The 23,328-nt window shown below is 43.6% G+C and overlaps 1 protein-coding gene across 1 annotated transcript in view; it reads left to right on the top strand.

Annotated features, from left to right (window-relative positions):
• LOC122920457 (ETS homologous factor-like) overlaps positions 1-12,732 on the top strand; it is a 49,157-nt gene extending 36,425 nt beyond the window's left edge. The window contains exons 3-9 of the mRNA XM_044269971.1: positions 576-812; positions 4,010-4,069; positions 4,592-4,651; positions 6,440-6,505; positions 7,263-7,328; positions 8,891-9,086; positions 11,345-12,732. Of these exons, the coding sequence (XP_044125906.1) occupies positions 576-812; positions 4,010-4,069; positions 4,592-4,651; positions 6,440-6,505; positions 7,263-7,328; positions 8,891-9,086; positions 11,345-11,444 (785 nt within the window). The 3' untranslated portion in view covers positions 11,445-12,732. The remainder of the gene's footprint in view (positions 1-575; positions 813-4,009; positions 4,070-4,591; positions 4,652-6,439; positions 6,506-7,262; positions 7,329-8,890; positions 9,087-11,344) is intronic.
• Positions 12,733-23,328: the final 10,596 nt, after the last annotated feature.

Genomic DNA, 23,328 nt, shown 5'->3' with positions numbered 1-23,328 from the left:
AATAATTATGGGCAGCACTGTACGTTTACATAGGTCGTCCCATCTTGACCATGCATTCCATAAAAGAATCCCTGCTGGCGATCGGCTGATTGTAATGGGTGGTGGAAACTCTGGGCAATCAGCCGTCACTGCTGAGGGTGGCTGCACACTTTTCCTGCAGCAGCCACTGTAGGCGAGATGTGGTATTACACGGGATCAATTCAAATGCATGGTCACACCGAGTCCTCCAGATGAAGAGCTACTAAATCAACTCTTGGTGATAGGGAGGGACCTGAGTGGGGGACCACTAATAGGAACAATCCTTTAAAGTGTCAACAATGTACTGTATATCTATCACCTGGCAATTGTATTCTAATTAGAATTTTTTTTCAAAAAACTTGCGCATGGGATGAGCAAAACTGCCGAGTGTCTATCCAGCAGGAAGCGATTAATTGTCTGGGTTTAACTCCCTTCACAAACAAAGTTATATGTTTCCCATTTTAACGGTGCCAGGTGCTCACATAAAATCTCCAGTCTTTGCCAAGAGCCTGTGTATAAGTGCATGACCTGTTCTTCTGTGTCTTGGCTGTCTGCAGGATTCTTCACGGGTCAGTGGCATGACATCCATCCTCAGTACTGGACTAAGTATCAGGTCTGGGAGTGGCTGCAGCAGTTCGTGGACACCAATCAGTTGGACGCCACTTGCATCCCTTTCCAGGAGTTTGACATCACCGGGGAACGCCTGTGCAGCATGACCCTGCAGGACTTCACGCAGGCCGCGGGCGCCGCCGGGCACATCTTGTACAGCCATGTGCAAAGTCTCAAGTGGCACGGTAAGATGCATGTAAATGTTGGGGGCCACATCTCCCATCAACTCAAAATCAGCCCCCCCCCCCCCCTTCACATATGTCTTGCAGGTTCAGTGGCCGTTCCGATGCTCGGTGCCCAGTTCCTGGTTATTTTTTCAGTCCCTAATGATTTAAAGCCCGAACACCCAGAAGTTTTAGCTCCCAAGTGGAACAAGCTAATATTTGGCCCAGTAACACAGCCATTACCCATTGTATGGTCCTCTACAATTTAGCGTATCAGGCCGCCCTTGGGGTACAACAGTATAGTACTCCATCCCCTAGTACTCTGATGTTTCCTTTTTTATTTTTTATTTTATTTATGCATTTTTTTTAAATTCTTTTATAAAAGTTTGTAAGTGCCATTATAGGGTAAGAATTAATTAATTTAAACAAAAAAAAAGTCTTCAACCATTTTTTTTATCCAACTTCTGTACACTCCTGTGGGTTTCCGTGGTAACAGACTACAAACAAACCCTGTGTAGTCTGATCCTCCCTCCCTTCTGTAACCCTCTGGACAGGTCATCAGTATCTGATCGGTGGGGGCCCCACATCTGGGACCCCGCCGATCAGCTGTCTGAGAAGACACTGGCGCTCCTGTGAGCACTGCAGCCTTCCCTCTGCCCACCAAGCACAGCGCTGTACATTGTATAGTGGTTGTGCTTGGTAACACAGCTCAGTCGCATTCACTTATATGAGGCTGAGCTGCTCCTAGGCCAAGTGACCGATGAACGTGACGTCACCGGCCTAGGAAAAACTGATAGAAGGCTGCGGCGCTACTGCCGGTGCCTTCTCAAACAGCTGATCGGCGGGTTTCGGGTGTCGGACCCCACCAATCAAACACTATTAAAATCTCAGAAAACTTCTTTAAAGGGCATGTCCAAGACATTTTTATTGATGATACAGTATATCCTCAGGATAGGTCTTCAGAATCAGATTGGTGGGGATCCGACACTCGGCACCACCGCCAAGCAGCAGGTTGAAGAGAAGGCCGCTCGTGCCAGCGCAGCCCTCCCTTCATTATTTACCTGCTCGCCGTCGCAACCGCATCTATGAGCAGGTGTAACTACAAGAAGGCGTCCCATTCACTTCCATGGGGTGGCTCTCTAGTATACACTTGAATAGGAAAGAGTCGTCCCATATAAGTGAATGGGACGGCTTCTCGTAGTTACACTGCTCATCGATGCGGTTGCGGGGAAATAATGAAGGGAAGGCTTCTCTGGCACGGCGTGCGCCTTCTCTTCAAGGGTGTTGGACCCCCGCTGATCTGATATTTATGACCTATCATGAGGATAGTTCATCAACAAAAATAACTTGGACAACCCCTTTAAGGACAGATAGAATGGAGACACAAAGGTCTGCACAGGAACTGTATACACATAACGATTACTTTTTTTTCTACTTAAGACTATTTAAAAAGTTGATACTTTCTTTCATTTTAGAGGCATTGGAGCAATAGTCAATATTTTTTATAGGGATGGACACAAAACAACTACCAGAAATTGCTTGGTCTTCTACCTTTAAATTTGGAATCACTTTTAGAGCGTAAAAGGAAACAAACCAAGAACCAATGACTCCTATTGACACCTCAAAATTCTTCATTTCCCTATTTCCTGGAGCTCGGTTTTATATCTTGGCATTACTCCTGCCCTGTTTTGTAAAACTTTCCCCTCGGCAGCATGTAACATGACAAATACACACGTGCAAGGTGTCAGACCAAGCAGCACAAGCCTGAAAGCTCCCCCTGGCAAGAGATTTATCTCAGGGTATGGCGTATGTGGTGACCTGATATATGGCTGCCATGAAACATCGGGGTTATTGATAAGGGGGAGGGCTAGTCTTCTATAAGTAACTCTTAAAGAAGATGTCTGGTTTGGTAAACCCACTCCCAAATACCCCATTTGTAAATCAGGTTCCTCTAAGCCCTGGAGGACCCAACCCATCAGCGCGTTACAGGGGCAGCCTATTGATTTCAATGAGGATTGTGTAATACTTAATTTCTCCTGTGGGGGCACTGCAAGAATATTGAGCACTTGTTGAAGGTTCTCCCACAGATTAAAGCTGATCACTGGAGGGTCCAGTATTGGGATACCCTCCGATCACATAATCTAATCTTAATCTTTTTTTCATTAGGCAGTGATTAAAAAACATTAAAAAACGGATCAGTCACCCATTGACTTACAATGGTTTTAGTGCCAGATCGGGTTTCTTCATTTTCAATATAATAAAACCGGATCAATTTCTGAACGGATGCAGCCGGTTGCATTATCAGGACAGAAGCGTTTCTCTGTGGCTTTTGAGATCTCCTGCCAGATCTCAAAACCGTAAAGCAATAACGCCAATGTGAATGTAGCCTTACGTTTTTTTGTTTTTTTTTACGCACTTATATAGGACTGCTATATTGTGCTGCACTTTACAGACATTAGTATCCAACTGTCCCCAATGGGGCTCACAATCTAAGGTCCCTATCAGTCTGTCTTTGGAGTGTGGGAGGAAACTGAAGAACCTGGAGGAAACCCAGACAAACACAGGGAGAACATACAGACTCCATGCAGATGTTGTCCTTGGTCAGATTTGAGGCACCAGTGCTAACCACTGAGCCACCATGCTGCCCATCGAAATGGGGGACCCCTTAAGTGTTGTTTTAATCATCACATATCACAATCTGCATCAAATCTGTCCTTAAAGAGGTTATCCCATGATTGATGTAAAAGATTAAATTAGATACATATCATACAGTACTAAACAAAGCTAGAACCTGCACCTCACATGGATCCAAAGATCTCCCCGTCCATTGCTCCAATTGTTCTGCTAGATGTATTTCAGGCTGGCATCTCGGGGGCGTGTCCTTTTCTCAGGGGCATGTCTCTTCTGCTGTAGCTCTTTCCCTGTAACTGTCACAGCTCCTAACAGACGATATGGCTGGTGGCAGTTGAAAATTTAAACTGAGCACGTGTGACCACCTCAGTGAGAAGGACAAGAGATAAGGAAAAGGACAAACAGCAGGTGGCGCTATACAAATAGATTTTATTGAATAGCTCAGGGGCTGTATTACATTTTTAATTTCATGCAATTACAAAAGTATTCAGATGTAAAAAAAATAAAAATGTACAATATTTTTTGTGGCACAACCACTTTAAAGTAAAATGTGACTCAGACCTCTCTCTCTCTCTCTCATCTCACAGGCCAATATGGGAATCAAGTTCTTCAGTCCCTCAATGTCGTTATTAAGACAGAGCAAACAGGTAACGTTAATACTGTTTTGTTGCATTAATTTGCATATTCTAATGAGAAAGCGGTGGCCATTCCAGTAATTGTCAGTAATGTGCCCAAAAAAAGATCACTAATGGGTTGTCTCTTCACACCAATCGATCACACAGTCTCCTGGGTTTCTGAAACCCCCTGTGATCAGCAGCAATCACTGGGCTGCGGCTTGCCAGACGTTTTGCCTGCAGTGGCCCCTACAGGAGGAATGTAGTATTACAGGCCCCCTATAAATGAGCTGTGGATAATATAGAGGGGTTTCTCAAGCAGGGAACCCCATTCTTAGACATCCCTATGACTTATTATTATACATAGTAACAGAAATAGTGTCCCTTTTGTATTTTATGTCTGCTTCATCCTGGGCAATGGATAGAGTTATCTTTTAATCGTCTGGGTTGCTAATTCGGGGTATTGATTATTATTTTTTGCTCTGGGTACAAAAACTGATTTACCCCATAGAATAAAAATGGTGATAATTACTGATTGACTGGTGTCTATCTTAGATCCTGGACCGATTGCTCCCTGGAAAGAAGACCCATTTTTATATGAAAACAGCTATGACGGTAAGTGAGTTTTTCTGCATTTTTAGCCCAGGCGGCCTTAAAGGGGTACTCTAGGAATTCGAAATTGATGGCCAATTCTTTGGACAGGCCAACAGTATTACATTGGTTAAAATTTAACAAAGGGACCATAGTGTTCCAAGGAACGTAGCACCGCCAGGGGCGTAGCTATAGGGGGTGCAGAGGTAGCAGTCGCTACCGGGCCCAGGAACCTGAGGGGGACCAAAGACCCTTGTGCCGCATAAGAAGGCACCAGTATTATAGAAAGTGCATGCTGGTCAAGTTACACCACTGCCTGGAGGGAAGGGGTTAGGTCAACAATTTGGCTAGGGGGGCGTCTCAATTTTTGCCTCAGGCAGCATGAAGGCTATGTGCCTCCCTGCCCCATTCACAAAGTACTGAGGAAAGGGGGCCCAAGCTGAACTTCGCTACATACATATATTCAATGTACAGCAGCTCAACCAGCCTGTGTTCATGTAAAAAACTTTAGATTATTTATTATACTTGAATGTATCCGTATGGTGTGTCCCCTAAATAAATTTTACTGGTGAGCCCTAGGTACCCCTGTGTGACACTGGGTTGCAGGGAGTTGCATACTGTAGGCCACCAATATCAAAGTCTACAAAAACTTTTTTTTTTTATATGTAGGTCATTTTGTGCTACTACCAGTGACATCACCAAGGACTGATGCATTCCTATATAATAGTTGTCAGATATATAAAAAAAATTCCCTCCCAGGCCAATTACCAATCCAAATTTTCATTGCCCCATTGTACTTGGTTTGATTGCGAAAAAATGGGACAAATTTCCCATGGTAAAAAAAAACCTATTGTTTTTAGTAGCGTAACCATAAGGATTATTCTTGTTGTTTCAATGCGTCTTGGCTACCTTCACACTGGCATTGTTAATTCCGGCTTTGAGATAAGACAGAGTGTCTCAATACCGGATCCGTTTTGATTTTGCACATCAGAATGCATCTGTTCCGTTAGGATGCGGTTGTGTGAAATCAAAACGAAAAAAAAAAAAAAATCCGTCACTAAAGACATTGAAAGTCAATGGGTAAAGGATCCGTTTTTTTAGGTTACCCCCCCCCCCCCCCAAAAAAAAAAAACGGATCCGTCACCATTGACTTACTTTGTTTTCAGTGTTGGATCCATTTTTTTCCCATATATAGAACCGGACACAAAACCGCAGCTTACAGCAGTTTTGTGTCCGGTCACAAAACGGAATGCGGCCGGAACGGAAGACATCCTGATGCATCCTGAACAGATCTCTTTCCATTCAGAAGGCATGAAACGTTTTTCCGGTATTGAGATCCTCTGCCGGATCTCCATACCGGAGAACAACAACACAAGTGTGAAAGTAGCCTAAAAACTTAAATACTAAATCTCCTAGTCTTTTCAGTCTACAGGTCTTATGGAGACCTAGATGTTTCCATGGTTACAGACTACAAACAAACCCCATGTAGTCGGATTTTGAAATCATACTGTCTTTGATCTGTCCATTACTGAGACACATTTGGTGGGATTACAAGAAGAAGAGGAGAGTTGGCCGACGATGTGACTGCACAATGAGACTACACAGGGTTTGTTTGTAGTCTGTTACCATGGCAATAACTAGGTCTCTGTAGAAGTTGCATACACAATCTGTTAGGAGATTATTTATTTAACACTAATTACAATTGCTTAATTTTTTTTTTTATCATAGTTTCAATTGTTAATAACAATCTTACTTATCTTTGACCAACTTTAGCAGTGCACAGGATAAATCTGCCTCTGTTTTATGTCCTAGACTACGATGGTAAAACATTCTGCCGTAATCAGCTCTCGGCGGCTACAGCTAATCACTACAATACAGGTAAAATTGTTTTTGTATGTAGGTATTATAATTAAATAATTATGTTATGCCAGCAAGTAGTTTCTCCACAATGTCCTGAATCCTGATGAAGTCTTCAGGTTGGATGTATATCCATCCATCTTGTTGCTGTACATCTTGTTCAACTTTTTGAAGCCGAGTGGTCTTCTCCCATGGGTTGAGGGCTTCTTATGATAAGTCTAACTTTTCTGTCTGATTCTTAAGCCCCTGTCCATTTTCCTTATTATGCCATATAGTCTTCCTAGAGGAGGAATACCAATGGACTTTGTTTAGGGTCTCTTGGCATTGATGTTCATGGGCCCCTGGCCAACCATAGAAGGTCCTGAACTGGAAATTTTCAATGGATATAAAATCTTGGCAGCAATGAAGTACATTAGGGCACTTTTTCAAGGCTCCATTGGCAAAGTGGGCAATTTTTCTCTGGGCAAATTGATCCAGGAGCTGTTTGCCCCCTTGACCATTGGGTCCCCAGTTGGGCTCTGCCTCAGTGTACTTCATTACTGTCCAGAAAATGAGCAATCAAAATGTTCCCATTGTAGACCTACTGTTTTATAGAAATAGTTGACACCTGAAACAATAATGTTGTTTTTGCCCCTATGATGTGTGAGAATAGTGCGGGTGTAGTGCACTGTATTGCCACACAAGTCAAATGACCCTTTGTCTTCTATATAAAAATTTCATCACCATTGCTGGCAACGACCAAACCATAGGACAACAATGCTGTTTTTTGTTTGCGTAGCCTATGCAGAACCTGACGTTAAGAAATCTCAAGACCATCCCCAGAGAACCAGCACAAAGAAACACAGTAAGTATTGTTCACCTGCCAATCATTTATATGGGGTAAGTTATCAGGAATCAGCACAGGAGCGGGAAAACCACCTCCAGCTGGAGTGAACCTTGCACCATGCTCTATAGATCACGATTCTTTGGTCATTCTTCTAGATATTTCCTATCCCAAGGCAGTAATCTAGGCAGATAACATAGAATTTACTGTAAACAGCGAATTCTGATAAATTTTAACAGATTGGACCACATAAGCCGTCACATACCATACGTTGTATAATGGAGTGACTCATGTAAGGAAGTAAAACAAATAGGAAGCCAAAGAATTTTTGAGTATTTGACGCTTGTTTTTTTGTCCTTTAAATGGTCCTTGTGTGAGCCACATAGTGATAGGAAGTGTGGGAGAGTAGAGAAAACAGAATAGCGCCACTTCTGTTCATGTTCGGTATTGCAGCTCACTTGAATGAAGGCTTCGCTGCAAAAAGCAACACACCCTTGTGTTGGAAATGGCTACTCTGCTTTTCAATGCTTTTTTAAATAACTGAAACGGAATTTTAAGTATTATGGGACTGCACAAGGGCAAATTCCTAACATATAGTTAAGATCTGTACAGGACCCCTAACAGTGACTCCACCAGCAGAATAGTGAGTGCAGCTCTGGAGTATAATACAGGATGTAACTCAGGATCAGTACAGGATAAGTAATGTAATGTATGTACACAGTGACTGCACTAGCAGAATAGTGAGTGCAGCTCTGGAGTATAATACAGGATGTAACTGAGGGTCAGTACAGGATAAGTAATGTAATGTATGTACACAGTGATTGCACCAGCAGAATAGTGAGTGCAGCTCTGGAGTATAATACAGGATGTAACACAGGATCAGTACAGGATAAGTAATGTAATGTATGTACACAGTGACTCCACCAGCAGAATAGTGAGTGCAGCTCTGGAGTATAATACAGGATGTAACTCAGGGTCAGTACAGGATAAGTAATGTATTTACACAGTGACTCCACCAGCAGAATAGTGAGTACAGCTCTGGAGTATAATACAGAATGTAACTGAGAATCAGTCCAGGATAATTAATGTAGTGTATATGCAGAGTGACTCCACCAGCAGAATAGTGAGTGCTGCTCTGGAGTATAAAACAGGATGTAACTGAGGATCAGTACAGGATAAGTAATGTAATGTATGTGCACAGTGACTGCACCAGCAGAATAGTGAGTGCAGCTCTGGAGTATAATACAGGATGTAACTCAGGATCAGTACAGGATAAGTAATGTATGTACATAGTGACTGCACCAGCAGAACAGTGAGTGCAGCTCTGGAGTATAATACAGGATGTAACTCAAAAGGATACTTGGAGATTTCAGCTCTGGAGTCTTCATAGTTGTAAATGCGGCATTAGGCAATAATACAGGCCTTCCAGGACTTGGATAAAGTAATTATATATACGTTATCACCTAGAATACAACATATAGTAGAACGGCTCCAGGACTAGCATCTACCAGAGAGAGCAGCAGGAGTGTAATATGCCTTATGTGTTCAATTCCACTTAATTGACCATGAGCATCTCTGTGCAGACCCCCGTGGGACACATCTGTGGGAGTTTATTCGAGATATCCTGCTTACACCTGAAAAGAACCCTGGCTTGATAAGGTGGGAAGACCGCTCCGAGGGGGTGTTCCGATTCCTCAAGTCCGAGGCAGTGGCACAACTATGGGGAAAGAAGAAGAACAACAGCAGCATGACCTACGAGAAGCTGAGCCGCGCCATGAGGTAACATCCAAAATGAGCTTAGGTTGGTTGGTGCTCAGGGTTGTACTTTTTTTGTTGGTGGCCCCTTTATGAAAAAGAAAAACAAGAGGAAGCTCCAGTGCAACCTGCTGTGTCCCACTGATTGGGAGATCCTCGGCCAACAGACCTACAGCTTCAAGTGGAGGTCCACCACAAGTTACACCCCACTTACATGTGACCAAGGGCATGGTGGTCATTATTGCTCGTGTTGCTTTAAGGCACCGACTACTTCATCAACTCCAGCATCCAAGGGCAAAAAGGAGCTAGGCAGTTGAATTAAAGGGCCAGCAACTGATGATTTAGGAGATAAATATTGGGACGAAGAGGGGGGTGTTTGGTCAATCCCCTCTTTGGCAGACTTGCAAAGGGAGGCATACTTACCTGCTTCCCGGTGGTATTGGTTCTCCACATCTTCTCTCCTCGGCTGCTCCGCAGCGCTCCCAGGATGTAAACTTCCATTTTGAAGCCGCTGCAGACATTCGCTAGCGCACTTGCGTCATGTCAAATGGTCACGCAATGGGAGGAGGTCACCTCCGTGGCCAGCAATTGGCTGCAGCAGCGTCAAAAGTGAAGTTTACATCCTGAAAGCGCAGCGGAGCAGCCGAGGCCGGGGAGAGAAGGAGCCAGGAGCCTGCGCCGGGAAGCAGGTAAGTTTGCTTCCCTTTCCAGGTCTGCCCAAGAGGAGCGGTATGCCAAAACCATCCCAAAGGTGCACAACCCCTTTAAAGAGGACCCGTCACCTCTCCTGACATGTCTGTTTTATTAACTTCTTGCATTCCCCATGTAATAACAGTTCTGGAGCTTCTACTCCTATGACTGCATGTTGTGCCATTCCTTTATTATTCCTTCTAGAAGTTATGAATGAATTGCTAGCGGTTTTGAAATTAAGATCCAGCTGGGTGTTACCAGTTGGGGGGGGGGGTGTCCCTGCACAGTCTGATGCTATCCAATCAGACCATGCAGGGAAATGGCCTTGATGGTCTGATTAGTGGACTATACGTTTGCATACGTGTAGAAGTTGATGTAGACGGTGATTTGGAGCACTGACAGGTAGTCATGAGAACCAGGTGCAGCCTTTGGGGATTTTTCTATAAAGCTTCTGTTCTGTCTATTTTAAATTTCCTTTTTTGAGTCATGAAGAAATATTACAGAATGGGTGATCCTTCTAATTATCAACACGGCGCTGGTCTGATGACATGTGCAGGTGCAATAGACTCTTTTGCAACCCTAATTTCATCCAGTTCCTCCTGCAGCATCTATAATCTAGGTTATTTACATAGTCTTTCCATTATGTCAAGGCCAATTAGCTTGGAAACTCCAGGACGTGTCCTTCAAGCGCCATGAGAAGTAATGAAGCAACTAGGTCAACTCCACCTGTAAAATGCCCATAAAGATGGGAATAGAGGGGAAAATGTTCTCAAATTTCAAATAAGACTTGTGTCCTCAATTCTGAGTAAGGGCTCATGCACAAAAAACGGATCCGCAAAAAATACGGATGACGTCCGTGTGCATTCCGGCCCCTAATAGAACAGTCCTCTCCTTGTCAGTAATGTGGACAATAATAGGACATGTTCTATTTTTGGCAGAACGGACATAAGGACATACGTAACGGAATGCACGCGGAGTAACTTCAGTTTTTTTGGAGGACCCATTGAAATGAATGGTTTCGCATACGGTCCGCAAAAAAAAATTGAATGGACACGGAAAGAAAATACGTTTGTGTGCATGAGCCCTAAATCTCCAATCAAGGGCCACATCATCATAAAGAGACAACGTAGCTGCCATGGGGCCCTTGGAGAGAGAAGGGCCCAGCTGTACTTGCCCCCCCCCGCCTCCCGTTGTGCAGGACTCCACCTGGCCGTACCTTTGATGTTTGCATCCTCAGTGCATTTCATGGTGCAATGTCAAACAGTGCCGCAGCCAAAAGCAACGAGCCTACACGGAATCACCCGCAGCCAGTACGCAAAAGGCATGAACCGCACCGTGACATACAGCGAGAGAGCTGACGCACACCCACAGAAAGGACACGCCAACTGAGCAGCCAGTCTGCAATGAATCTAGCAGAACAATTGGAGCAATGAATGGGAAGATCTCTGGTTCCATGTGCCATACAGGAGATAGTCATGTATTATATGATGTGTGATTTAGATTTTTTACATCAATCATGGCATTACCCCTTTAAGACACCGCAACGCCAACATTTGATGATGAACTAATAGCCTTTGCCGTTTTCTTATCAGATACTACTACAAGAGAGAGATCTTGGAGCATGTCGATGGGAGGCGTCTGGTCTACAAGTTCGGGAAGAACGCGCAAGGATGGAAGGAGAACAACAGCTGAAGCCCACTAATGGAACACTGCAGACACTGACTAATTTATTTATATGGGGGGCACAAGAAGACGCGGGGATTAAAGACTTGGCGCCACTTCTCTACACTCAGGAGAATGATTATGTACACAGTTTTCTGTGACTTGCAATATTTTATAGGATTTTGCTGCATTGCATGGGTAGCTCTTGGATGTAATAACGCTGGATTATTCTCTTATAATTGTCTTGGTTCCGCTTTGTATGTACAGTACGCTATGTAAAAAATTTCTTTACAGATTTTGCAATATCATTGAAGGCAGCTGCATCATAAAAGGGGTTTCCCGGGACCCTGTGGTCCCCACAAACCCACCTAACTTTGTAGGAGAAAGTCTGTAATATACTTACTGTATCGAGGTTGCGTGGTCACACAACGATCCTCTCCCGACGTCACGTCCTTTACCAGGTTTCCGGCCTCAGCTATGGACGGTCACTTCTTCTGTGGACGGGGCCCAGGGGCGCACCACCAATGAGGCCAGGTGAGGCGATCGCCTCAGGCAGCACCAGGTAGGGGCAAGAGAGGGGCAGCCAAAGGGCCATAGGCAAAATGGAAGGGGTTAGGTTAAAAAATTGGCATCGGGGGTTGGGGCGTCATTTCGGTTTTCACCTCAGGCAGCAGAAAGGCTAGGCGCACCCCTGACGGGGCCACAACTATTCCTGAATACTCCTGAACACACCTCATCTGCACATGCACCAGGGAGAGGAATAGTTCTGACCCCATCTACAGCAGACGTGATGTCCCAGCCCAAGCAGAAAACCTGGTAAAGGACGTGACGTAGGCAGAAGCAGGATTTTCAGAAGAGGAATGTCCTGAGACTGTGTTCCCATGTGACCAGTCCTACGGTAAGTATATTACAAACTTTCTCCTACAAGCATAATATGTGTGATTGAGGCGGGGCCCTCTGGGTACCAGAATATCCCTTTAAAGGGATATTTTGGTCACAGCAAATAAAGCTTATTGATTGATGGTTTTCAAGATCTCTGCTTGCTGTCAGAGAATGAGAACCTTTGCAATTTAGCAGATGGAAATCTGTCCTGTTGACGTGATGATCACACTAGTGCAGGGCTTGTTCCAGTGAGAGCACAGTTGCGTTTTTGAATGGGCGATCATTACGTGATCAGGACAGACGTCCATCCTCTGGAAATCAACAACAAAAGGTTTCCATTCACTGAAAACCAGTAGGAATTGATACACAAATGATATTAACTGTAACAGTAAAAAAATAAATCTACTGAAACCATAAAATATCAAGTTTAAAAGGGCTTCTGGGATTAATATTTTTTTTTATTTTATTTCTAAATTTACTTCAATCATGTATCAAAGGCGCCCAATTATCCCAAAACTGTGCGACATGTCGTACCTGCTGATGTCACGTGTCATGTGACATTGTTCGACAGTTCTAGCGCCAGAGCCATGGTCACCTTTGATACTGAATATACAGTGATTTATAAAAAACACGCACTTTGTTATGTAGGCAACGGTGATGATAGCAGTCACGTTACACGGATTGTTACATGTTGTAGATATAGGGGGCGCTCTTTTAGAGAAAGCAATGGCGTGATGCTGACAGCAACGAATCAGAGATCAGCTTGGATTTCATGTTCAGAGATTCAAAAGGGTTCTCCAATCTGAACAACCCCCATCTTAGAATGAAAACCTACTAGTGATCAACTGATCGCTACAGGTCCGCCTTCCAGGTCGTCAGCTGTAATCACCAGTGGAAGCTAAGTGTACCCGTTCACTAAAAGGCTACTCAGACTTGAGATGTCGTATTATGACATGGCGTCTGTTAAACAAAATACATGCATGGTCCTGCCGAGTCCGCCAAGACGGATCTCTGCTGTATCCCGTAGAGAGAGGTCCCAAGCAGAAGTCCCCTCTTGACATCCATATACTGCAGATGGGACAACCCCTTTACAGTTATATTCTGATTGGCTGCTTTGAGCAACATGGCCTCTTTACCGCTCACATTTTTGCCAAAAATAAATAAAAATACATGATCTTGCCGAGTCCGCCAAGGCGGTTCTCTGCTGTGTCCCGTAGAGAGAGGTCCTAAGCAGGAGAGTCCCCCCTTTGACATCCATACACTCCAGATCGGACAACCCTTGTCACTGTATTCCTATTGGCTTCTTTGGGCAATATGGCCTCTTTGCCTCAATTATTTTTTTGCCAAGAATAGATAAAAAATACATACACGATCCTCACGAGTTCACCAAATCTGTTCTTTACTGTGGCCCACAGAGAAGAGTCGTAAGTAGGAGATATACTCTAGTAAGGCATGTATACCAACCGCTTTAAACCTGTACTCTTATTGGCTTCTTTGGGCAACATGGCCATTTTACCGTTCTCATTTTTGCCAAAAAAAATATAGGAATCACATGGACAAAAATATGTCTTTATATTTTTTTATGTATATATGTCTTTTTATTTACTGTGAATCTGATTACTTTACCTGTTACCGGGAAGAGGTGCTGGCTGCTATTTTTGGGCATTTCAAGTTTTATGTCTAATGTCACTGGTGAATTTTTGGGTAGATTTTTAGAAAAACATTTTTTTTTCCATTAGGGGCGATCAGCGAGCCAAATACTGTGAGACTAAATGCTAGAAATCATGGGATCATACATCGTCTCCTGCATACAGGTGTGGTATCCCTCCTATATTGGCTAAGGCTGGGGCCCTGGGGGCTACTATGGCGCACACTGAGCTACATGGGTGATTTTCAATAGCATGATCTAAACAAATCACAGATGGCTGAGCCCCATTCTTTTGAGCATACTTTGGGGATGGGACTCACAATTGTATAATGAGGATTCATGAGAATAGGTCCAAACCTTCCTAAAAATCTAAAATTTGGGGCATTCAAGCCCCGACCCTGGGCACAGCCCCTATAATGTTCACTGCTTGACTGGGTTTACATAAGACCTACTCATTTTTTGGTTCAGGACAAGCTGAATTTGCCAGCATTGTCATAGCAGGAGCTATTGGTAATGGCCGGTGGAGATATAGTTGCATGGACATTTGGGTGATTATGTTGTCCCTGCTGATTACCTCGAGCTCCTACTATAAGTCTTACAACTCATGGCAGTCAAAGGGTCTGATGAAGGTCAGCATACAGGAGACAGACTGCTTGCTAAGGATACACTGCCCAGAGGCCCTGTTATCCATATTTCCATAAACGAGGTGTTTCAATCATGTTTAGGGGCGTTCCTGGGAGTGGAGATGGGTCATGATGATGCTGAATCAGGAATCATTCTAAGAGAGTGTGTGGGCACCATGCGGACTCTCTCAGCAGTTTTTTTTTAGCATTAGAAGTAGTTAAATTTCACATTTTGTCTTTTGATGTGATTGTAGATAAATGTCTAATTTGTACCGTATTGTTTATTAATAAAATGAACTTTCAGATTACTCCCTGTATTAATTATCTATGTAAAGTTTTACAAGTCACTTTTTACATACAAGCTTGGGGCAGGTGCACAACACTTAGGTCTCTCTATTTGGCAGCTATATGTACTGTATCTAGTCTGAATCTCCATGATGAGTGGTTCGACAGAGGCCTGGGTTTAGGACATAATATCCTTAAAGGGGTTTTCCTAGATTTTCATATTGATGGCCTATCTTCAGGATAGGTCTCTTCCTTGGCCAGTGATGTCACATTCATTGGTCACATGGCCTAGGCACAGCCCAGTCCTATTCAAGTGAATGAGGCTGAGTGCAATACTATCAAGTGGATCGCGCTGTGCTTGGTAAGCTTGTGAGGCCACAGCGCTTACTGGAGGTCTGCGGTTCCCCAAACAGCTGAGCGACAGGGGTGCCAGGAGCCGGATCTCCACTGATCTCACATTGATGATCTATCCTCAGGATAAGCCATCAATATGAAAATCCCCTAAAAACCCTTCAAAGTGTAACTACAATTTTTCAGAATTATAAGATGAAGAAGAAGAAGAAGAGGAAAATCCCTTTACTGTCCCTCAGTGGGGAAATCTTGGCATAACAGCAGCAATCACATTCACAACAGGAGCAAAAATAAGAGTAATTAGAAATTAAAGAGTAAAATACAAGAAAAACGTAACACAGAATTTACTTTTTAAAAATTCACTACTGGATTTCTGGGAACAGTGGTGGTTAAAAATCCTAACCGCTGCTGGGAGGAAGGACCTCCGATAACGTTCCTTCGTGCACCTAGGATGCAGCAGTCTGTCACTGAAGGAGCTCTCCAGCTCCACAACAGCTTCATGCATGGGGTGGGAGACATTGTCTAACAGTGATGTTCATTTTGCTAGAGTTCTTCTGTCACCCACCTCCTGCATTTGATCAAGGGGACAACCTAGGACAGAGCTGGCCTTCTTAATGAACTTATCCAATCTCTGTCTCTCAGCCACAGATAAGCTGCTCCCTCAACAACCCACACCATAGAATATGGCTGATGCCACCACTGAGTCAAAGAAGGTCTTTAGGAGCGTCCCCTGCACTCCAAAGGACCTCAGTCTCCTCAACAGATAGAGTCTGCTCTGACCCTTTTTGAAAAGAGCATCAGTGTTATGGCTCCAGTCCAGTTTGTTGTTCAGGTGAACACCCAGGTACTTATAAGAGTCCACCACCTCAATGTCCGTTAGCTGCCATATGTAAATACATGAGCGAAAGCATTACACCTGTCCATTATATGACTTGTATCTGCCATTTTAAGCAGTTTTGAATGTTGCATCTCTAATTCTCAATTGTCTTTGAACTGGTGGATGAAGACTAGCTGCTCATCATGTCTCCCCATAGAGTACACATGGAGACAGCAGATTCTGCTCCCTAGGTTTAGAAGCACCACATAGGATATTATAGAGAAGTACTGAGCAGTATAGATGTAAATAAAGCACTTAAGGTGAGATATAACACTTAATATTAGCTGCTAAATCATGTCTGTCTCTCTCTCTGTCTGCTTGTTTCTCTCTGCACTTTCTCTCTCCTCCATAGACTTTTATGGGATGATGTGAATCTTCAGTGAATAGGCAGCCTTGGTCTCAAAAGACAGACCTCTCACTGATTTCAGAGAGAAAGTTCGTTTAGAAAAGGGGGCCATCAATGGAGAAGAAGGAATTTTTATCTGATGAGATATATTACAAAGTTTCTTATTTTCACCTGTACTATTGATTTATGCAAAGTTGCGTGAAACTACAGTGACCATTTTCTTTAATGTGGTATTCTGATCAATTAAGTATTCTGATCTCCAACTCCAATTAACAAAAGCTCTGGGGTAGTTTCCATTGTGCCATCAAACTTTGTAACTGATGCAAGACATAAGTTCTCCCAACAAACCTGTCATTAGTCATGATTATTCCTCATCTTTTAGTTTGCACAGTATTTCACTTAATAGACCAGCAGTTTGTTCTCCCGTACTTCTTTCTGTTAAAACTAGGACCAGAAAGTTGAAATTGTAGCCAGCCATTCTGGATTTAGAGTCTTTTTTTCATCCAGTCACTCCTCCTTATATAATTATATTCAAGTACTCCCTCCTTTCCTTCATTCGCCATGTTGGTAAGTCACATGTATGTTACTTTCAGGGTTGGTACAAGGAATAGGTGGAATAGGCAAGCACCCAGGGAACCATTGAGCAGGAGCATCTCAATTTAGCACCTTAAAATAAAAGCATTACTTAATATCTTTGCATGAACAAGAGGACATCAGATAGTGTCTCCTAAGTCCATAGAGTCCCTTGAACTCATGAAGTGCCTATTGGTGAGAGAATGCCTTAGGCTAGTTTTACATCAGAGTTAGAGACATCCAGCAGGATCTGATATTGACTGGAAATTGACGCCTGCCCACTAGACCCCTTGACTACAATTGGAACCGGTTGAGATCCTCGTCGTATATGCCGAGATTCTGCCAGACAAAAGTTGCTGAACACCATGGTTTTTGCCTAGGCGAATCCCGGGGATCATCCGGATCTCCACCAGTTCCCATTTTAGTCAATGGGGTCCGGAGGGCAGGTGGCACTATCCGGCTTTGCTGGATCTGGAGAATTCCGGATAGCTGTTTTCTATTGGAACAACCTATCAGATGTCTGCTAATACTGGTGTGAAAGTGGCCTAACACATATTGTTTTGAGGTTCAGGGACCACGGGTGGAGGTGCCCATGAAGCCTATTTCTTGAGCACCTAGAGAGTTCGTCCACCCCTGTTTACTCCTATATTTATTTCTCTATAGAATTCCTGATTTCAAACAAAAGTGGAAGGCAACTAATTAGGAATGCCCACATGACAACCTGCATTCTATGTGTGCAACCTGAGACACTTAATGCCCAAGGAGCACACACAGGCATCATGGCCTCTTCATTAGGTAAGGAACTGGTCAGTTACAGGCTTTGTATGACCAATGAAGAGGATTGGAGGAAGATAAGTGACAACTGCTTTGAATACATTCCCAGTTCCCTAAGGGGTTGTCACCTTTCAATCCCCATTAGCCAAACAGTGGATCAATAGATGCGATCAATTGTACCGCCTTGAGCAGATAGCTCACTGGGAAGCCCGAACACCACACAGATTTGAGGCGATTTGGAAACCTTGGAAGAATTATAGAGGTTTTTCGAACTGAATTGCATTATGGTTCTCGTGAACATCAAAGGTATCATTGCATTAATTCTTTGGAACAAGTCCTACCATTTGGCAACATAAGGGATGCTTCCCCCCCACCCCCATCCCTTTCCTTCCCTCGGACCTTCCTACGTTCCTTCCTCTTTTTGTTTGTTATTATGTGATCTGATTTTTCTCATTCGATTGTACTATATCAGATGCATTCTTATATTGGCGCCCTTGTAGGGCAAGTAAAGATTGTACGTCCTTACTGTTGTAAAACCAATAAAAACAATTTTAAAACAAAAAACAATCCCCATTAGCCATCCTAATGATCTGTTTCTATAAGGAGGAAAGATGTTAGATAACCACTGACTATTATTATGCAGTAGACATATTAGGATTAGAACACTGGCCCCGACACTTGTGGCGACACATCCTTTGGTGTCAAGTTTACTGGGCAACTCAATGGGGTGTATTTTTGAAATAAAAAATAAGCGTCAGCCACGTCATAAGGAAGTAGTTTCTATATTGCATCATATGGGTAGAACTGCAAATCAGTCACTAGACAAGTATTGTGAAACACGTGAGCACTAGAAAAATCAGCAAGGACACGTGAAATGTAGTAACACAACACACGTCTGGAATATATTACTCATGCATGCCAAACTGTGTTTACTTTGCTAATCATCTTCGGATCATAAGTTCAGATGATAAAGTCAGGATCTAGAGAAGAAGGTCGAATGTAAATAATGTACTTAATTGGAACCTTCTACTTCTCTTCCACTGTTGTCAATTGTGGCGGGAGTTGATCTTTGAAGGAAAACTTCTTCCAAAACTTGTAACGTTCCTCCCATTGAAGGTCTACGAAGAGAACATCAGAAGCTCGTTGGTGGCTAGACATTCCTTCCATATTATAAAAAAAAAAGAAGGAAACTGTCCTTACAGGGTCCATTAGAATCCAACAACTTTCCTTGTTAAAAGAAAAATCACTGAAAATAATGCACTAATACAATAGATGCAAATATTATATATAGACTAAGCCCTCACTCTGATATGATAAGATCTGAGATTTTTAGCCGATATATTTTGATCAAAACGCATCTGTGCCCGCCTACCAGCGCCAAGGTGGTCTCAGTCGACTTTGATAGCTGTGCATGCTCTTCCTCTCATTGGATGCTTGACTGCACACAGAGGTAAGGGCTGTTGCACATGAGCGAGTCCATTGTGGGAATAACGCTCCTTGTTTGAGTGTGATCCTCTGTTCTGGACTTGCAGGAGCACATGCCAGGCTGGGGCGATGGGTAGGCGCCTGCCTAGGGCGCCACCTTGAAGGGGTGGGTTGCATTTTGGCCACTGAAAAAAAAACCTTTCTGATTGTTACTAATAAGAGCTTCCATTGTGGAAGTGCTCATTAGTACACTGCATCTGCGAGCCAGAGAGCTGTGAGTGTATCTGTTATCACTCACCTCTCCCTGCTCTTCTTCCAGCAGCTGAGCTGTGTCCTGACTTCCTAAAGAGTTAGATCATACATAAATGTGCCTTCTGACCAGAAAGACATGCAAATGAGCTCTTAACAAGCTCTGCCTCTAATGCCACTAGATGTAAGGCAGCTATCCTATAAGTCATTGTTCAGCTCTTTAAATAGGCCTTGAGACATGATTTGGATAATAAATAAGCCAGCATCTCATCTGCAGACAGCTGTTTTGGGGTGATTGCCCCTCATCAGTGCAGATCAGAGAGTAATGGCTTAACTGGGTGAGAGGCCTGTTAGGATTTGGGGGGTACTATCTATCCTTGGGGAGAAAGCGCCTTCATTGGCGTGAGGAAACTTATAGGCCATACATGCTCCTCTGGAATTCTGAGAACAAATGGATGCAAATGAGCTCTTAACAAGCTCTGCCTCTGATGTTACCAGATGTAAGGTGACTATCCTATAAGTCAATGTTCAGCTCTTTAAACAGGCCTTGAGACATGATTTGGATATTAAATAAGCCAGCACCTCATCTGAAGACAACTGTTTCAGGGCCTTCTGACCAGATGCTGTGCAGACGTCAGGTCAAAGTGCAGAGCGGCAAGAAGAGAGGCGCTAGAGAGGTCTGATCTGAGGTCTGCAGAGAGGGAGGGGGGCACATCAATATTAGGGTCTGATCTATGGTCTGTAGAGATCTGAGGGAGGGAGGGGTGCACATGAACATTGGGGTCTTATCTGAGGCTTGCAAGCATCTGAGAAAAGGAGGGGGCATATAAATATTGGGGTCAAATCTGAGGTCTGCAAGCATCTGAGGGAGGGAGGAAGGGAGGGGGGCACATGAATATTGGGAGGTCTGCAAGCAATGGAGGGAGGGGGGCACATGAATATTGGGGTCTGATCTGAGGTCTGTAGAGATCTAAGGGAGAGAGGGGGCACATGAATATTGGGGTCTGATCTGAGGTCTGTAGAGATCTAAGGGAGAGCGGGGGCACATGAATATTAGGGTCTGATCTGAGTTCTGTAGAGATATGAGGGAAGGAGGGGGGCACATGAATATTGGGGTCTGATCTGAGGTCTTCAGGCATCTGAGGGAGTGAGGGGGGCACATGAATATTGGGGTCTGATCTGAGGTCTGTAGAGATCTGAGGGAGGGATAGGGACACATGAATATTGAGGTGTGATCTGAAATCTGGGGTCTGATCTGAGGTCTGTAGAGATCTGAAGAGATCTGAGCGAGGGATAGGGACACATGGGACGGTGGGGTGAGAGTTATAGGGAGCCACATTAATTTGTGGTCTGCATACATTTGTAGTCTTATCTGGGGTTTGTATGAATTTGGAGATAATCTGGGATCTGTATTCATTTTAGGGTCTGTCAGGTCTGTATTAATTTTGGGAAGTGGTCTGGGGTTTGATGCCTAAAGTTTGCTTTGGATCCCATCATTTTCTAGTACTGTAGAGTCGACATGTCCTTTCATTTTGGCAGTGCAATAATTTGGGGCATAAGGCAGCACTGTCGGTACATTAATGTGGGCACACAGGGCAGCAGTGGGCATTGCATTAGTGGAATCTACAAGATGGGCATGTTAAAGGGGCAGCTGGATGGGGGGTTCTTCGCTATAGAGGGTAGGGATGAACTGCAATGAGTAAAGTCAGACGGGTAACCTAATCTCCTGGGCCATAATGTAAAATCTGTAACAGCCCCCCATCTATCAGGTGCCATTTCTTAATCATGGTGTCTTCTGATATAACAAATGGGGCTGCACACCCCTGGCCAAATACGTCTGTGCATAATGGAGAATGGAGATGAAAAGGAAAGTGAACAAACTATAATCCATGGAAACGTCACCTGTGGGTCACTGGAATTACTTTTGGTATAACTGTGACTGCTTCTTATAAGAAAAGTAGGGTCAAAGGGAATTTTGCCTGCTTTGACTAGGGTACCAAAATACCTTGTCCCGGCCCTGAGAGCAAGGCATTATCATAAGTTAGAATGCTGAGTGGCTCTCTTTGACCTTACAGCTTTATGTCACTATGATTCTGTAGCAGTAAGGTCAAGCAGAGGCACACAGCATTATAAATCATGATAATGCCCTGCGCTCCTGCAAGTCCAGAACGGTGGATCACGCTCTCACACACGGAGCGTAATTCCTGCAATGGACTCATTCGTGTTAAACAGCCCTAACAAGTAGCAGCAGATTATATGTGCAGGGTCTGCTCTCCTGAATATAGATGCCCAACGCATAGGTAGGTTTAAAGTAGGACCTGACTGACTGAGACCACCTTGTCGCGGGTAGGTGGACACAGATGTGTTTTGACAAACATATATTGTCTGAGAGTCTCAGATTTTATCATATCAGAGTGAATAAAGCTCAAAATCCTTCTAATAGCTTTTATTTCCATACACACAGATGCATTGGGAACATTACACATTCTATTCCAAATCAAAACATGAAGAAAAATATATCAAATTTGTGTTGTTCCTCTAAAAAATTTTTAAGACAAGTGAATATTAGACTGTTAAAAAAATAGCAGTGTTTGTCTTCTTCTTTACAAACTCAAACATTCACTATATAAACTGAAAAATGTTTGAAGATTTTGCTTTCCTTTGAATCACTTCACTAATCTTCAGTTGTATAACCGCTGTTTCTGAGAACTGCTGGACATCTGTGTTGCTCGGAGTCACCGACTTCTGCCCCTGTGAACAGGTATTCCAGCCCAGGATGATTGGACCACATTCCACAGTTCTTCTCTATTTCTTGGTTTTGCCTCAGAAACTGCATTTTTGATGTCACCCCACAAGTTTTCTATTGGATTAAGATCCGGGGATTGGGCTGGCTGCTCCAGAACGTCAATCTTGTTGGTCTGGAGCCAAGATGTTACCCATTTACTGGTGTGTTTGGGGTCGTTGTCTTGTCAGAACACCCATTTCAAGGGCATTTCCTCTTCCGCATAAGGCAGCATTACCTCTTCCAGTATTCTGATGTATTCAAACCGATCCATGATCCCTGGTATGTGATGAATAGGCCCAACACCGTAGTATGAGAGACCTCCCCATATCATGATGCTTGTCCACCATGCTTCCCTGTCTTCACAGTGCACTGGGGCTGAATTCAGTGTTTGGGGGTCGTCTGACAAACTGTCTCCGGCCACTAGACCCAAAAAGAACAATCTTACTTTCATCAGTCCACAGAATGTCTCTTTAGGCCGTCAATGTGCTGTTTGGCAAACTGTCACCTCTTCAGCACAGGTCTTATTTTCCACAGTGGGACTTTGCGGGGGCTTCTTGCAGATAGCTCGGCTTCACAGAGGCGTCTTCTAATTGTAACAGGACTCACAGGTAACTTTACACCTTCTTTGATCTTCCTGGAGCTGATTGTTGGCTGAGTCCTTGCCATTTTGGCTTTTCTTCTATCCATTCGAATGGTAGTTTTTTGCGTTCTTCCACGTCTTTCAGGTTTTGGTTGCCATTTTAAAGCATTTGCGATCATTTTAGCTGAGCAGCCTATCATTTTCTGCACTTCTTTATATGTTTTCCCCTCTCCAATCAACTTTTTAATCAAAGTACGCTGTTCTTCTGAACAATGTCTGGAACGACCCATTATCCTCAGAATTTCAGAGAGAAATGCACTGTAACCAGCATGTACAACATTTGCTGCCTTCCTTCCTTAAATGAGGGCAATAATTGCCACCTGTTTTTCAAAGATTGAATGACCTCACTCATTGAACTTTACACTGCTATTATTTTGAACATGCCCCTTTCAATTAGTGATTGAATTACAGAGAGTCAGCAGCATGCATGTCATGACTGTTGGATTTCTGTTACTC

The sequence above is a fragment of the Bufo gargarizans genome, chromosome 10, assembly GCF_014858855.1.
Source record: "Bufo gargarizans isolate SCDJY-AF-19 chromosome 10, ASM1485885v1, whole genome shotgun sequence".
Lineage (NCBI taxonomy): Eukaryota > Metazoa > Chordata > Amphibia > Anura > Bufonidae > Bufo > Bufo gargarizans.
Note: the sequence above shows the minus strand (reverse complement) of the source record. Positions and strands in the feature narration are given on the sequence as shown.